At 51.1% G+C, this 17,443-nt stretch overlaps 1 protein-coding gene across 1 annotated transcript in view; it reads left to right on the top strand.

The window, feature by feature from the left end:
- Positions 1–17,443, top strand: part of LOC122540182 (dynein axonemal heavy chain 8-like) — a 1,370,012-nt gene that overhangs the window by 1,225,960 nt on the left and 126,609 nt on the right. The window contains exon 79 of the mRNA XM_087976825.1: positions 12,880–13,070. Within this exon, the coding sequence (XP_087832951.1) occupies positions 12,880–13,070 (191 nt within the window). The remainder of the gene's footprint in view (positions 1–12,879; positions 13,071–17,443) is intronic.

Raw genomic sequence — 17,443 nt, 5'->3', positions numbered from 1 at the left:
AGTGTGAGTGCAAACGGTGAGACTGAGAGGGAGCAGGAAGGCAGCAGTGTGAGTACAAAGGGTGAGCCTGAGAGGGAGCAGGGAGACAGCATTGTGAGTGCTAAGCGTGAGTCTGAGAGGGAGAATGGCGACAGCAGTGCGAGGGCAAAGAGTGAGTCTGAGAGAAAGCAGGGAGACAGCAGTGTGAGTGCAAAGGGTGAGTGTGAGAGAAAGCACGGAGACAGCAGTGTGAGTGCAAAGGGTGAGTGTGAGAGGGAGCAGGGAGACAGCAGTGTGAGTGCAAAGGAAGAGACTGAGGGAGCAGGGAGACAACAGTGAGTGCAAAGGGTGAGTCTGAGAGGGAGCAGGGAGACAGCAGTGTGAGTGCAAAATGTGAGCCTGAGAGGGAGCAGGTAGACAGCAGTGTGAGTGCAAAGGCTGAGTCTGAGAGGGAGCTGGGGGTCAGCAGTGTGAGTGGAAGTAGTGAGTCTAAGAGGTAGCAGGGAGACAGCAGTGTGAGTGCAGAGGGTGATCCTAAGAGGGAGATGGAGACAGCAGTGCGAGCGCAAAGGGTGACTCTGAGAGGGAGCGGGGAGTCAGCAGTGTGAGTGCAAAGGGTGAGCCTGAGAGGGAGTAGGAAGTGAGCAGTGTGAGTCTGAGAGGGCGCAGGGAGACAGCAGTGTGAGTGCCAAGGGTGACCCTGACAGGGAGCAGGGAGACAGCAGTGTGAGTGGAAAGGGTGAGTCTGAAAGGGCGCAGGGAAATGGCATTGTGAGTGTTCAGCGTGAGTCTGAGAGGGTGCAGGGAGGCAGCACTGTGAGTGCAAAGGGTGAGCCAGAGAGGGAGCAGGGAGACAGCAGCGTGAGTGCAAAGGGTGAGCCTGAGAGGGAGTAGGGAGTGAGCAGTGTGAGTCTGACAGGGCGCAGGGAGACAGCAGTGTGAATGCAAAGGGTGACCCTGACAGGGAGCAGGGAGACAGCAGTGTGAGTGGAAAGGGTGAGTCTGAGAGGGCGCAGGGAGACAGCAGTGTGTGTGCAAAAGGTGTGTCTGAGAGGGAGCATGGAGACAGCAGTGTGATTGCAAAGGGTGAGTCTGAGAGGGAGCAGGGAGACAGCAGTGTGAATGGAAAGAGTGAGCCTGAGAGGGAGCAGGGAGTCAGCAGTGTGAGTGCAAAGGGTGACCCTGACAGGGAGCAGAGAGACAGCAGTGTGAATGGAAAGAGTGAGCCTGAGAGGGAGCAGGGAGTCAGCAGTGTGTGTGCAAAAGGTGCGTCTGAGAGGGAGCATGGAGACAGCAGTGTGAGTGCAAAGGTTGAGTCCGAGAGGGAGCAGAGAGACAGCAGTGTGAGTGCAAACGGTGAGCCTGAGAGGGAGCAGGGAGACAGCAGTGTGAGTGCAAAGGGTGAGTCTGAGAGATAGCAGGGAGACAACGGTGTGAGTGCAAAGGGTGAGCCTGAGAGGGGGTAGGGAGTCCGCAATGTGAGTGCAAAGGGTGTGCCAGAGCGGGAGCAGGGAGACAGCAGTGTGAGTGCAAATGATGAGCCTGAGAGGGAGCAGGGAGACAGCAATGTGAGTGCAAAGGGTGAGTACGAGAGGGATCAGGGAGACAGCAGTGTGAGTGCAAAGGGTGAGTCTGAGAGGGATCAGGGAGACAGCAGTGTGAGTGCAAAGGGTGAGTCTGAGAGGGAGCAGGGAGACAGCAGTGTGAGTGCAAAGGGAGAGTCTGAGAGGGAGCAGGGAGACAGCAGTGTGAGTGCAAAGGGTGAGTCTGAGAGGGAGCAGGGAGACAGCAGTGTGAGTTCGAAAGGTTGAGCTTGAGAGGGAGCAGGGACACAGCTGTGTGAGTGTAAAGGGTGAGCATGAGAAGGAGTCAGCAGTGTGAGTCTGAGAGGGAGCACGGAGACAGCAGCGTGAGTGCAAAGGGTGAGCCTGACAGGGAGCAGGGAGACAGCAGTGTGAGTGCAAACGGTGAGTCTGAGAGGGAGCAGGGAGACAGCAGTGTGAGTGCAAAGGGTGAGTCTCTGTGGGAGCAAGGAGACAGCAGTGTGAATGGAAAGGGTGAGCCTGAGAGGGAGCAGGGAGACAGCAGTGTGAGTGCTAAGCATCAGTCTGAGAGGGAGCAGGGAGACAGCAGTGTGAGTGCAAAGGGTGGGTCTGTTTGGGAGCAGGGAGATAGCAGTGTGAATGGAAAGGATTTGCCTGAGACAGAGCAGGGAGTCAGCAGTGTGAGTGCAAAGGGTGAGTCTGAGAGGGAGCAGGGAGACAGCAGTGTGTGGAAAGGTTGAGCCTGAGAGGGAGCTGGGTGACAGCAGTGTGAGTGCAAAGGTTGAGCCTGAGAGGGAGCAGGGAGACAGCAGCATGAGTGCAAAGGGTGAGTCTCTGTGGGAGCAAGGAGACAGCAGTGTGAATGGAAAGGGTGAGCCTGAGAGGTGGCAGGGTGACAGCAGTGTGAGTGCAAAGGGTGAGTCTGAGAGGGAGCATGGAGACAGCAGTGTGAGTGGAAAGGGTGAGTCTGAGAGGGAAAACGGAGACAGCAGTGTGAGTGCAAAGGTTGAGTCCGAGAGGGAGCAGTGAGACAGCAGTGTGAGTGCAAAGGGTGAGCCTGAGAGGGAGCAGGGAGACAGCAGTTTGAGTGCAAAAGGTGATTCTGAGATGGAGCAGGGAGACAGCTGTGTGAGTGCAAATGGTGAGCCTGAGAGGGAGCAGGGAGACAGCAGTGTGAGTGGAAAGGGTGAGTCTGAGAGGGAGCAGGGAGACAACAGTGTGAGTGCAAATGGTGAGCCTGAGAGTGAGCAGTGAGACAGCAGTGTCAGTACAAAGGGTGAGTACGAGAGGGAGCAGAGAGACAGCAATGCGAATGCAAAGGTTGAGTCCGAGAGGGAGCATTAGTGCAAAGGGTGAGTCTGTGTGGGAGCAGGGAGACAGAACTGTGAATGGAAAGGGTGAGCCTGAGAGGGAGTAGGGAGTCAGCAGGGTGTGTGCAAAAGGTGAGTCTGAGAGGGAGCATGGAGACAGCAGTGTGAGTGCAAAGGGTGAGTCTGAGAGGGAGCAGGGAGACAGCAGTGTGAGTGCAAAGGGTGAGTCTGAGAGGGAGCAGGGAGACAGCAGTGTGAGTGCAAATGGTGAGCCTGAGAGGGAGAATGGCGACAGCAGTGCGAGGGCAAAGAGTGAGTCTGAGAGGGAGCAGGGAGAAAGCAGTGCGTGTGCAAAGGGTGAGTCTGAGAGAAAGCAGGGAGACAACAGTGAGTGCAAAGGGTGAGTGTGAGAGGGAGCGGGTAGACAGCAGTGTGAGTGCAAAATGTGAGCATGAGAGGGAGCAGGGAGACAGCAGTGTGAGTGCAAAGGATGAGTCTTTGAGAGAGCAGGGAGACATCAGTGTGAGTGCAAACGGTGAGTCTGAGAGGGTGCAGGAAGACAGCAGTGTGAGTGCAAAGGGTGAGTCTGAGAGGGAGCAGGAAGACAGCAGTGTGAGTGCAAAGGGTGAGTCTGAGAGGGAGCAGGGAGACAGCAGTGCGAGTGGAAAGGTTGAGCTTGAGAGGGAGCAGGGACACAGCTGTGTGAGTGTAAAGGGTGAGCATGAGAAGAAGTCAGCAGTGTGAGTCTGAGAGGGAGCACGGAGACAGCAGCGTGAGTGCAAAGGGTGAGCCTGACAGGGAGCAGGGAGACAGCATTGTGAGTGCAAACGGTGAGTCTGAGAGGGAGCAGGGAGACAGCAGTGTGAGTGCTAAGTGTGAATCTGAGAGGGAGCAGGGAGACAGCAGTGCGAGTGCAAAGGGTGGGTCTGTGTGGGAGCAGGGAGATAGCAGTGTGAATGGAAAGGGTTTGCCTGAGACAGAGCAGGGAGACAGCAGTGTGAGTGCAAAGGGTGAGTCCGAGATGGAGCAGGGAGACAGCAGTGTGAGTGCAAAGGTTGATTCTGAGAGGGAGCAGGGAGACAGCAGTTTGAGTGCTAAGGGTGAGTCTGAGAGGGAGCAGGGAGACAGCAGTGTGAGTGCAAAGGGTGAGTCTCTGTGGGAGCAAGGAGACAGCAGTGTGAATGGAAAGGGTGAGCCTGAGAGGGAGCAGGGAGATAGCAGCATGAGTGCAAAGGGTGAGTCTCTGTGGGAGCAAGGAGACAGCAGTGTGAGTGCAAAAGGTGATTCTGAGAGGGAGTAGGGAGACAGCAGTGTGAGTGCAAACAGTGAGTCTGAGAAGGGGCAGGGAGACAGCAGTGTGAGTGCAAACGGTGAGTCTGAGAGGGAGCAGGGAGACAGCAGTGTGAGTGCAAACGGTGAGTCTGAGAGGGAGCAAGGAGACAGCAGTGTGAATGGAAAGGGTGAGCCTGAGAGGTGGCAGGGTGACAGCAGTGTGAGTGCAAAGGGTGAGTCTGAGAGGGAGCATGGAGACAGCAGTGTGAGTGGAAAGGGTGAGTCTGAGAGGGAAAACGGAGACAGCAGTGTGAGTGCAAAGGTTGAGTCCGAGAGGGAGCAGTGAGACAGCAGTGTGAGTGCAAAGGGTGAGCCTGAGAGGGAGCAGGGAGACAGCAGTTTGAGTGCAAAAGGTGATTCTGAGATGGAGCAGGGAGACAGCTGTGTGAGTGCAAATGGTGAGCCTGAGAGGGAGCAGGGAGACAGCAGTGTGAGTGGAAAGGGTGAGTCTGAGAGGGAGCAGGGAGACAACAGTGTGAGTGCAAATGGTGAGCCTGAGAGTGAGCAGTGAGACAGCAGTGTCAGTACAAAGGGTGAGTACGAGAGGGAGCAGAGAGACAGCAATGCGAATGCAAAGGTTGAGTCCGAGAGGGAGCATTAGTGCAAAGGGTGAGTCTGTGTGGGAGCAGGGAGACAGAACTGTGAATGGAAAGGGTGAGCCTGAGAGGGAGTAGGGAGTCAGCAGGGTGTGTGCAAAAGGTGAGTCTGAGAGGGAGCATGGAGACAGCAGTGTGAGTGCAAAGGGTGAGTCTGAGAGGGAGCAGGGAGACAGCAGTGTGAGTGCAAAGGGTGAGTCTGAGAGGGAGCAGGGAGACAGCAGTGTGAGTGCAAATGGTGAGCCTGAGAGGGAGAATGGCGACAGCAGTGCGAGGGCAAAGAGTGAGTCTGAGAGGGAGCAGGGAGAAAGCAGTGCGTGTGCAAAGGGTGAGTCTGAGAGAAAGCAGGGAGACAACAGTGAGTGCAAAGGGTGAGTGTGAGAGGGAGCGGGTAGACAGCAGTGTGAGTGCAAAATGTGAGCATGAGAGGGAGCAGGGAGACAGCAGTGTGAGTGCAAAGGATGAGTCTTTGAGAGAGCAGGGAGACATCAGTGTGAGTGCAAACGGTGAGTCTGAGAGGGTGCAGGAAGACAGCAGTGTGAGTGCAAAGGGTGAGTCTGAGAGGGAGCAGGAAGACAGCAGTGTGAGTGCAAAGGGTGAGTCTGAGAGGGAGCAGGGAGACAGCAGTGCGAGTGGAAAGGTTGAGCTTGAGAGGGAGCAGGGACACAGCTGTGTGAGTGTAAAGGGTGAGCATGAGAAGAAGTCAGCAGTGTGAGTCTGAGAGGGAGCACGGAGACAGCAGCGTGAGTGCAAAGGGTGAGCCTGACAGGGAGCAGGGAGACAGCATTGTGAGTGCAAACGGTGAGTCTGAGAGGGAGCAGGGAGACAGCAGTGTGAGTGCTAAGTGTGAATCTGAGAGGGAGCAGGGAGACAGCAGTGCGAGTGCAAAGGGTGGGTCTGTGTGGGAGCAGGGAGATAGCAGTGTGAATGGAAAGGGTTTGCCTGAGACAGAGCAGGGAGACAGCAGTGTGAGTGCAAAGGGTGAGTCCGAGATGGAGCAGGGAGACAGCAGTGTGAGTGCAAAGGTTGATTCTGAGAGGGAGCAGGGAGACAGCAGTTTGAGTGCTAAGGGTGAGTCTGAGAGGGAGCAGGGAGACAGCAGTGTGAGTGCAAAGGGTGAGTCTCTGTGGGAGCAAGGAGACAGCAGTGTGAATGGAAAGGGTGAGCCTGAGAGGGAGCAGGGAGATAGCAGCATGAGTGCAAAGGGTGAGTCTCTGTGGGAGCAAGGAGACAGCAGTGTGAGTGCAAAAGGTGATTCTGAGAGGGAGTAGGGAGACAGCAGTGTGAGTGCAAACAGTGAGTCTGAGAAGGGGCAGGGAGACAGCAGTGTGAGTGCAAACGGTGAGTCTGAGAGGGAGCAGGGAGACAGCAGTGTGAGTGCAAACGGTGAGTCTGAGAGGGAGCAGGGAGACAGCAGTGTGAGTGGAAAGGGTGAGTCTGAGAGGGAAAACGGAGACAGCAGTGTGAGTGCAAAGGGTGAGCCTGAGAGGGAGCAGGGAGACAGCAGTTTGAGTGCAAAGGGTGAGTCTGAGAGGGAGCAGGGAGACAGCAGTGTGAGTGCAAAGGGTGAGTCTGAGAGGGATCAGGGAGACAACAGTGTGAGTGCAAATGGTGAGCCTGAGAGTGAGCAGGGAGACAGCAGTGTCAGTGCAAAGGGTGAGTACGAGAGGGAGCAGGGAGACAGCAGTGTCAGTGCAAAGGGTGAGTATGAGAGGGAGCAGGGAGACAGCAATGCGAATGCAAAGGTTGAGTCCGAGAGGGAGCATGATTGCAAAGGATGAGTCTGTGTGGGAGCAGGGAGACAGAAGTGTGAATAGAAAGGGTGAGCCTGAGAGGGAGTAGGGAGTCAGCAGGGTGTGTGCAAAAGGTGAGTCTGAGAGGGAGCATGGAGACAGCAGTGTGAGTGCAAAGGTTGAGTCCGAGAGGGAGCAGTGAGACAGCAGTGTGAGTGCCAAGGGTGAGTCTGAGAGGTAGCAGGGAGACAACGGCGTGAGTGCAAAGGGTGAGCCTGAGAGGGAGTAGGGAGTCCGCAATGTGAGTGCAAAGTGTGTGCCAGAGCGGGAGCAGGGAGACAGCAGTGTGAGGGGACAGGTTGAGCTTGAAAAGGAGTAGTGAGACAGCAGTGCGAGTGCAAAGGGTGACTCTGAGATGGAGCGAGGAGTCTGCAGTGTGAGTGCAAAGGATGAGCCTGAGAGGGAGCAGTGAGACAGCAGTGTGAGTGCAAAGGGTGAGTCTGAGAGGGAGCAGGGAGACAGCAGTGTGAGTGGAAAGGTTGAGCTTGAGAGGGAGCAGGGACACAGCTGTGTGATTGTAAAGGGTGAGCATGAGAAGGAGTCAGCAGTGTGAGTCTGAGAGGGAGCACGGAGACAGCAGCGTGAGTGCAAACGGTGAGTCTGAGAGGGAGCAGGGAGACAGCAGTGTGTGTGCTAAGTGTGAATCTGAGCGGGAGCAGGGAGACAGCAGTGCGAGTGCAAAGGGTGAGCCTGAGAGGGCGCAGGGAGACAGCAGCATGAGTGTAAAGGGTGAGTCTCTGTGGGAGCAAGGAGACAGCAGTGTGAATGGAAAGGATGAGCTTGAGAGGGAGCAGGGAGACAGCAGTGTGAGTGCTAAGGGTGGGTCTGTGTGGGAGCATAGAACATAGAACATAGAACATAGAAGAATACAGCGCAGTACAGGCCCTTCGGTCCTCGATGTTGCGCCGATCCAAGCCCACCTAACCTACACTAGCCCACTATCCTCCATATGCCTGTCCAATGCCCGCTTAAATGCCCATAATGAGGGAGAGTCCACCACTGCTCCTGGCAGGGCATTCCATGAACTCACGACTCGCTGAGTAAAGAACCTACCCCTAACATCTGTCCTATACCTACCCCCCCTTAATTTAAAGCTTTGCCCCCTTGTAATAGCTGACTCCATACGAGGAAAACGATTCTCACTGTCGACCCTATCTAAACCCCTAATCATCTTATACACCTCTATCAAGTCACCCCTAAACCTTCTTTTCTCCAATGAAAACAACCCCAAGTGCCTCAGCCTTTCCTCATACGATCTTTCTACCATACCAGGCAACATCCTGGTAAACCTCCTCTGCACCCGTTCCAGTGCCTCCACATCCTTCCTATAGTATGGCGACCAAAACTGCACACAATACTCCAGATGTGGCCGCACCAGAGTCTTATACAACTGCAACATGACCTCAGTACTCCGGAACTCAATTCCTCTACCAATAAAAGCCAGTACGCCATATGCCTTCTTCACCACACTATTTACCTGGGTGGCAACTTTCAAAGATTTGTGTACATGGACACCAAGATCCCTCTGCTCATCCACACTACCAAGTATCCGACCGTTAGCCCAGTACCCCATCTTTTTATTACTCTTACCAAAGTGAATCACCTCACACTTAGCTACATTGAACTCCATTTGCCACCTTTCTGCCCAGTTCTGCAGCTTATCTATATCCCGCTGTAACCTGCCACATCCTTCCTCACTGTCTTCAACTCCTCCGACTTTCGTATCATCCGCAAACTTGCTCACCCAACCTTCTAACCCCTCCTCCAGGTCATTTATAAAAATGACAAACAGCAATGGTCCCAAAACAGATCCTTGCGGAACACCGCTAGTGACGGCACTCCAAGATGAACCTTTGCCATCAACTACTACCCTCTGTCTTCTTCCAGCCAGCCAACCCTTAATCCAAACCTCCAACTCACCCTCAATGCCATACCTCCGTATTTTTTGCAGTAGTCTACCATGGGGAACCTTATCAAACACCTTACTAAAATCCATATACACCACATCTACTGCTTTCCCCTCGTCCACCTCCTTAGTCACCTTCTCAAAGAATTCAATAAGGTTTGTGAGGCACGACCTGCCCTTCACAAAACCATGCTGACTATCCTTGATCACATTATTCCTATCCAGATGTTCATAAATCCTATCCCTTACAATTCTCTCTAAGATTTTGCCCACAACAGAAGTGAGACTCACCAGCCTATAGTTACTAGGGTTATCCCTACTCCCCTTCTTGAACAAGGGAACCACATTTGCTAGCCTCCAATCTTCTGGCACTACTCCTGTAGACAACGAGGACATAAAAATCAAGGCCAATGGTTCTGCAATCTCCTCCCTTGCTTCCCAGAGAATCCTAGGATAAATGCTATCAGGCCCAGGGGACTTATCTATTTTCACCCTTTCCAGAATTTCCAACACCTCTTCTCTACATACCTCAAAACCATCCATTCTACTTAATTGTGACTCAGTACTCACATTGACAACAATGTCCTGTTCCTGATTGAATACTGACGAAAAGTATTCATTCAGTGTCTCCCCAATCTCTTCAGCCTCCACACGCAACTTCCCACTACTATTCTTGACTGGACCTATTCCTACCCTAGTCATTCTTTTATTCCTGACATACCTATAGAAAGCCTTAGGGTTTTCCCTAATCCTACCAACTAAGGACCTTTCATGTCACCTCCTTGCTGCTGGAGCAGGGAGATAGCAGTGTGAATGGAAAGGGTTTGCCTGAGACAGAGCAGGGAGACAGCAGTGTGAGTGCAAAGGGTGAGTCCGAGATGGAGCAGGGAGACAGCAGTGTTAGTGCAAAGGTTGAGTCTGAGAGGGAGCAGGGAGACAGCAGTTTGAGTGCAAAGGGTGAGTCTGAGAGGGAGCAGGGAGACAGCAGTGTGTGGAAAGGTTGAGCCTGAGAGGGAGCTGGGTGACAGCAGTGTGAATGGAAAGGTTGAGCCTGAGAGGGAGCAGGGAGACAGCAGCATGAGTGCAAAGGGTGAGTCTCTGTGGGAGCAAGGAGACAGCAGTGTGAATGGAAAGGGTGAGCCTGAGAGGGAGCAGGGAGACAGCAGTGTGAGTGCAAACGGTGAGTCTGCGAGGGAGCAGGGAGACAGCAGTGTGAGTGGAAAGGGTGAGTCTAAGAGGGAAAACGGAGACAGCAGAGTGAGTGCAAAGGGTGAGCCTGAGAGGGGGCAGGGAGACAGCAGTGTGAGTGCAAAGGGTGAGTCTGAGAGGGAGCAGGGAGACAGCAGTGTGAGTGGAAAGGGTGAGCCTGTGAGGGAGCAGGGAGATAGCAGTACGAGTGCAAAGGTTGAGTCTGAGTGGGATCAGGGAGACAGCAGTGTGAGTGCAAAGGTTGAGGCTGAGAGGGAGCATGGAGACAGCAGTGTGAGTGCAAAGTGTCATTCTGGGAGGGAGCAGGGAGACAGCAGTGTGTGGAAAGGTTGAGCCTGAGAGGGAGCTGGGTGACAGCAGTGTGAGTGCAAAGGTTGAGCGTGAGAGGGAGCAGGGAGACAGCAGTGCGAGTGCAAAGGTTGAGTCTGAGTGGGATCGGGGAGACAGCAGTGTGAGTGCAAACGGTGAGCCTGAGAGGGAGCAGGGAGACAGCAGTTTGAGTGCAAAGGGTGAGCCTGAGTGGGAGCAGGGAGACAGCAGTGTGAGTGTGAAGGGTGGGTCTGAGAGGGAGCTGGGAGACAGCAGTGTGTGTGGAAAGGTTGAGCCTCAGAGGGAGCAGGGAGACAGCTTTGCGAGTGCAAAGGGTTAGTCTGAGAGGGAGCAGCGAGACAGCAGTGTGAGTGCAAAGGCTTAGTCTGAGAGGGAGCAGGGACACAGCAGTGTGAATGCAAAGGGCGAGCCTGAGAGGGTGCTGGGAGACAGCAGTGTGAGTGCAAAGGGCGAGCCTGAGAGGGTGCTGGGAGACAGCAGTGTGAGTGCAAAGAGTGAGTCAGAGAGAGCGAATGGAGACTGCATCAAGTGTGTGAAAGGCCTATCTGATAAGGAATCTCTACACCAGAGTTTTATTTGTGAGCGTGAAAGAAAAGTGCAAGTTCGCAGTAAGGCCTTTCATACTAACTCTGAGAGTATACAGGAATTCATTGCCAAAAGTTTAAAAATCAGAATGAGATGCAACAGCAACTCAGCGGTGAATGTTAGAGGTGCATGTGACAGCAAACAGAGAATCAGCAGCAAGAATTCAGATGGTCTTCAGTAACTGCTGGTTATTGTTTAAATGGAGAAAGACTGCAGAAAGCTGCAGCATGAGGCCTTTGAGAGTCATCATCCATGAATGACAAGTAACTAGGATTATCCTTCCTGAAGAAGGGCTTATGCCCAAAACGTCGATTGTCATTCCTGAAGAAGGGCTTATGCCCAAAACGTCGATTCTCCTGTTCCTTTGATGCTTCCTGACCTGCTGTGCTTTTCCAGCAACACATTTTCAGCTCTGATCTCCAGCATCTGCAGACCTCACTTTCTCCTCAAAGTATTCCAAGTTCAGCAAGGAAGGGGAATGCAAATGGAATTTTGACATTTCCGTCAAAGACGATGAAGTACAAAAATAGAGACTTTTTGCTCAAACTATACAAAGCCACAGCCGGAAGACTGTGGAGAGTTTTGGGCTCTTTATCTAAGGAAAGAGAAACTGACATTGGCAGCAGTCCATTGAAGGTTCACTCGGCTGATCCCAGGTATTGCCAAGCTGTGTTATGAGGTGGTTGGGTCTGTACCCGTTGGAGTTTAGAAGAATGAGAACATTATTGAAACATATAAGATCCTTCGGGGACTTGGCAGATGCAGAATGTTTGTATCCCCTTGTTCTCTAGGACTAGAGAGCATAAAGTGAGAAGGGGTGACTGAAGTCAAAGCTGAAGAGGAATTTCTTTCTTCAGAGGGTATTGAATCTGTGGAATTCTTGCCACAGCGGGCTTTTGAGGCTGTGTTGTTAAGTATATTCAAGGCCGAGATGGAGAGATTTTTAATCAGTAATGGAACCAAGGCTTGTATGGAAAAGGCAGGAGAGTGGAATTGAATATTATCAGATTAGCTATGATTTCATTGAATGGTGGAGCAATTCTCTGGGCGAAATGGCTTACTTCACATCCTATGATGTACGGTCTCATAGCAGATCTGAAAGAGAGCAAGGAGACAGTAGTGACAGCTTAAATAGTTAGACTGTAAAAGGGCAGGACCATCGTGGAATAAATTTAAAGAGTGTGTCTGAGAAAGAGCAGTGAATCAACAGTGAGTGTTTAGGGAGTGAGTCTTCAGTACTGAAGAAGTCATACTGGACCCAAAGCATTAACACAGTTTCTCTCCACCAATGTTGCCAGACCTGCTGAGGTTCTCCAGTATTTTCTTATTCCATCTTATTAATCTTCCATGTCCTGTTCAATGTTTATCCCTTGATAAACATCACTAATCCAAATTGTCCAGAGATTAAGTTCAGCACTATTGTGGAATGTTGTGTGCAAATTTATTGGCAAGTTTCTGCACTATTAAAACTGAACAAATTTTGCTCAAAAGCATTTTGAGACATCCACAAATCATGAATGGTACAATGAAAATGCAAACTTCTCTTATTAGTACCTTAAAGCCCACTATGAGGGAGTGCAATAATTGCAGGCTAATGCCTGGGATGGCAGGACTGACAGTACGAAGAGAAACTGGATTGGTAGGACTATATTCCCTGGAGTTTAGAAGAACGAAGGGGGAAGGCATCTTATTGAAGTTTCTAGCAGGTCTAGTCAAGGTAAACAGAGGCAACATGTTCCAATGACCGAGATCTCCAGAACCTAAGCAAATGGTGTAGGCCTTTTAGGACTGAGGCAAGGAGAAATTTCTTCACCCAGAGAGTGGTGAACATGTGGAGTTCTCTGACACCGAGGGTGGCTGAGACCACAGCAATGAATATTTTCAAGAAGAGGTTACTTTTGCTTCGTGTGGCTAAAGGGATCGAAGGGTATGTGTCAAAACCAGAACAGGTTGGAGTTGGATGATTATATTGAACAATGGACCAGGTTTAATGGGCCAAATGGCCTACTCATGCTCCTATTTTCAATGATTCTAATGCTACAAATCAGTTAAAACCAAATGGTGGAAACAGTATCGTTCAGTCAGTCATACTTGAGATGTGGAACATATCTTTTGTCATAAGAGTACTATACTCAGTCCAGTCAGTATTAAATCATTAAAGTGGGAGATTTCAACTTCAAGTTTAGCTTCTTATTTGTGAGCTTGTTGTCAATAAGTGCATCTGTTATATTTTAAGCAAAAGCAATCTTAAATTCTGTTCAATGTGCGAGAGATTCTGCTTTTTCTTTCCTCTAGATCTAAGAAGTCACCTGTTGCTGCAAAGCGAATCCGAAGCATTATTGACTACTTGACCTATGAAGTTTTTAAGTATTCAGTGCGAGGACTTTACGAAACTCACAAGTTCCTTTTCACTTTATTGCTGCCTCTGAAAATTAACCTAGAGCGAGGATTCATCAAGTATAATGAATTTCAGACCCTTATAAAAGGTACAACACTTCCTTTGGGATCTCACATAAAAATAAAAAAATGAAATATCACACATCCCATATTAAAATCTGAATGTTTGGCATTCATAGATTATGAAACTGAAAGAGTGTTTTTAAATAGCTTAAATGTTTCTGATGGACTATTCTGTTGCCAGAAGACTGACAAAGCAGAGCTTTTTGGCAACTGCCATGATACTATATTAGCCTTGCTGCAACAATAGTCAGCATCCTGTCATAATTGTGAGTGAGAAAAAAGTTAATAATTTAAATAATGACCCACTAACTTCCATATTACTTGGTAAATCTTCTCTCGTTATTTGCCTCTGATAATGTGGAACAGGGAAAACATTTTTCAGAATAGATTTGCCATTTGATAAGGTTGACCTGACTTCAGCCTCAATTCTATTTTCCAATCCCCACCCACCAACCCTCATCCTCTTTCCCTATCACAAATAAGAAGTGCCTCAATCCCCTCTCACCGTGTCCTTGATGCAGAAGTGCCATGGTTAGGTCGAAGTGCAGATCAGGCAACCACTGAGTGTTCTGTTGGACCTAACTGTCCAAGATAGCCAACACACTTTACACAGATAGAGAGATGTGCTTTCATGCTGCAGATAGCACAGCAGACAGGCAATGAATATTTCACTCACATACCTTTCACTTGATCTAGTGATGCTCCCAGCATTCCTGTCCAATGTTTCCCTGCCTGTCTTTCCAGAAGACAATATTATTTGTGGCATGCGCAGAGACTTGCTGGTAGAGCCAGACCTTACATGGTTCAGAGTAACAGACCTCAGGTGCTCCTCCCTCCACCATCTAGGATATGTAGGATACGTGGAACAGTCCATCTTCCGCAGCTACACTGGCACCACCCCCCACCTTTTCCTCCGCCACATCAATGACTGTATCGGCGCTGCCTCGTGCTCCCACGAGGAGGTTGAACAGTTCATCCACTTTACCAACACCTTCCACCCCGACCTCAAATTCACCTGGACCATCTCAGACTCCTCCCTCCCCTTCCAAGACCTTTCCATTTCTATCTCGGGCGACCGAATCAACACGGACATTTACTATAAACTGACCGACTCCCACAGCTACCTGGACTACACCTCCTCCCACCCTGCCCCCTGTAAAAATGCCATATTCCCAATTCCTTCGTCTCCGCCGCATCTGCTCCCAGGAGGACCAGTTCCAAAACCAAACAACCCAGATGGCCTCCTTCTTCAAGGACCGCAATTTCCCCCCAGACATGGTCGACGATGCCCTCCACCGCATCTCTTCCACTTCCCGCTCCTCCGCCCTTGAGCCCCGCCCCTCCAACCGCCACCAGGACAGAACCCCACTGGTCCTCACCTACCACCCCACCAACCTCCATGTACAGCGTATCATCCGCCGTCATTTCCGCCACCTCCAAACGGACCCCACCACCAGGAATATATTTCCCTCCCCTCCCCTATCAGCGTTCCGAAAAGACCACTCCCTCCGTGACTCCCTTGTCAGGTCCACACCCCCCACCAACCCAACCTCCATTCCCGGCACCTTCCCCTGCAACTGCAAGAAATGCAAAACTTGCGCCCACACCTCCCCCCTCACCTCCCTCCAAGGCCCCAAGGGATACTTCCATATCCGCCACAAATTCACCTGCACCTCCACACACATCATCTATTGCATCCGTTGCACCCGATGTGGCCTCCTCTATATTGGGGAGACAGGCCGCCTCCTTGCAGAACGTTTCAGAGAACACCTCTGGGACACCCGGACCAACCAACCCAACCCACCCCGTGGCTCAACACTTCAATTCCCCTTCCCACTCCACCAAGGACATGCAGGTCCTTGGACTCCTCCATCGCCAGACCACAACAACACGACGGTTGGAGGAAGAGCGCCTCATCTTCCGCCTCGGAACCCTCCAACCACAAGGGATGAACTCAGATTTCTCCAGTTTCCTCATTTCCCCTCCCCCCACCTTGTCTCAGTCAAATCTCTCGAACTCAACACCGCCTTCCTAACCTGCAATCTTCTTCCTGACCTCTCCGCCCCCACCCCACTCCGGCCTATCACCCTCACCTTGACCTCCTTCCACCTATCGCATTTCCAACGCCCCTCCCCCAAGTCCCTCCTCCCTACCTTTTATCTTAGCCTGCTGGACACACTTTCCTCATTCTTGAAGAAGGGCTTATGCCCGAAACGTCGATTCTGCTGTTCCTTGGATGCTGCCTGACCTGCTGCGCTTTTCCAGCAACACATTTTCAGCTCTGATCTCCAGCATCTGCAGTCCTCACTTTCTCCACTAAGAACAGCTCTGTAAGAATCCTACTCATTGACTACAGTTCAGCCTTCAACACTATTATCCCCTTGAGACTGATTACTAAGCTTAGTGCTCTCGTACTAAGCCTCACTCTCTGCAACTGGATCCTCAGTTTCCTTACCCACAGGCCACAGTCAGTGAAGATTGGGGACAATATTTCATCCTCACTAACACTCAACACTGGAGCCCCCCAGGAGTGTGTACTTAGTCTCCTACTGTAGTCACTGTATACCCAGGGCCTGCATGTCCTTGGTGGAGTGGGAGGGGGATTGAAGTGTTCAGCCATGGGGCAGTGGGGTTGGTTGGTGCGGGTGTCCCAGAGATGTTCTCTGAAGTGCTCTGCAAGTAGGCGTCCTGTCTCCCCAGTGTAGAGCAGAGCACTTCGGGAGCAACGGATAAAGTAAATCACGTGTGGAAGTGCAGGTGAAACTCTAATGGATGTGGAAAGCTCCTTTGGTGAGGGCGGGATGTGTGGGCGCAGATTTTGCAATTCCTGCAGTGGCAGGGGAAGGTTCTGGGAGCAGAGGGTGGGTTGGTGGGGGGTGTGGACCTGACAAGAGAGTCGCAGAGGGAATGGTCTTGACGGAAAGCGGATAGGGAAGGGGATGGAAATATATCTCTGGTGTTGGGGTCCATTTGTAGATGGCGATGATGCGATGTATATGGAGCCAACTGCAAACAGACACTACCTGCAGAGATACATTGGGGAGACAGGACACCTACTTGTAGAGCACTTCAAAGAACATCTCCGGGACACCCACACCAACCAACCCCACCACCCAGTGGCCGAACACTTCAACTTCCCATCCCACTCCACCAAGGACATGCCTCCTCCTTCGCCATACCCTCACCACCCGAATCCTGGAGGAAGAACACCTCATTTTCTGCCTCAGGACTCTTCAACCCCATGGCATCAATGTGGATTTCACCAGTTTCCTCATTTCCCCTCCCCCACATTATTCAACCTTCCTCAGCACTGTCCCTATGAACTGTCCTACCTGTCCATCTTCCTTTCACCTATCTGCTCCACCTTCCTCTGACCTATCACTTTCAACCCCACTTACATCTACCTATTGTACTCTCAGCTACCTTCTCCCCAGCCCCTCCTCCCTCCCATTTATCTTTCACCCCTTCCGCATACAAGCCGCATTCCTGATGAAGGGCTCTTGCCCGCAATGTTGATTCTCCAGCTCCAGTAGTAAAGTTAAACTGAGATTTGGCTTATGAGTGCTTTTGCATGGACAAGATGGTGGTACTCCTATTACAGAGAAGAGGAAATGATTTATCCATTTCCTGCATTATGTCTGCTCAAGTGCTGACTTGCTGAGTGACTATGTCCAAGTCTGTTAGGCGAACACATTTCACTTGTGACCAGGGAAGAAGATTGTCATTCCAGCCTAGACAGCTCGGATCAGATTGGGCGGCATCAAAGCTTTGCACCATCTTCTGATGGGTTTCACACATCACCCAAGCAGTGTGCATGTGAGCTGAAGAATGGGGGAGTGTCAGCCACAGACTGCTCTCTTCCTCGTTGGTTTGTAATGGGTGAAGTCAGTTATAGCTCCAGAAACTTCAGCCTGGAAACATTAGCAGAGGAAGTATGGCCACTGGGCAGTCACTTTGTTTTCTGTTAACTGAAGTTAAATTATGTTTGCTAATGATAAGACTAGAAAAAAAATGATTGATTGCATGGGATAGCTCACTGCAAGTCACAACAGAAGTGCCACTTTGTGACTCTAAAAATGTAAAAATACTAGCCCATGTTTCCAAAGATGCATTCCAGAGGAAGGAAGACTCCAGGGGAGAGTGTGCATCAATGCAAAAGATAAAGCTGATGTACGTACATGCATCTTCAGCCAGAAAAGTTAAAAGATTATCTATCTCAGCCTTCTCCTGTGATGCCTAACATCACAGGATTAGTCTTCAGTCAAACCAATTCACTCCATGAAATATCAAGAAGCAGCTGAAGCCACTGGATACCGCAACTGATATGGCTACATCTCTCTTTATCACAACTCTTGACAGCCATAAACTCAGATATGTGACTTCCAGTTTAGCATTTTAA

The sequence above is a fragment of the Chiloscyllium plagiosum genome, unplaced genomic scaffold, assembly GCF_037043375.1.
Source record: "Chiloscyllium plagiosum isolate Xiang-an unplaced genomic scaffold, Cpla_swu_hap1 HiC_scaffold_3, whole genome shotgun sequence".
Taxonomy (NCBI): domain Eukaryota; kingdom Metazoa; phylum Chordata; class Chondrichthyes; order Orectolobiformes; family Hemiscylliidae; genus Chiloscyllium; species Chiloscyllium plagiosum.
This window is presented reverse-complemented; position numbering and strand designations above follow the sequence as displayed.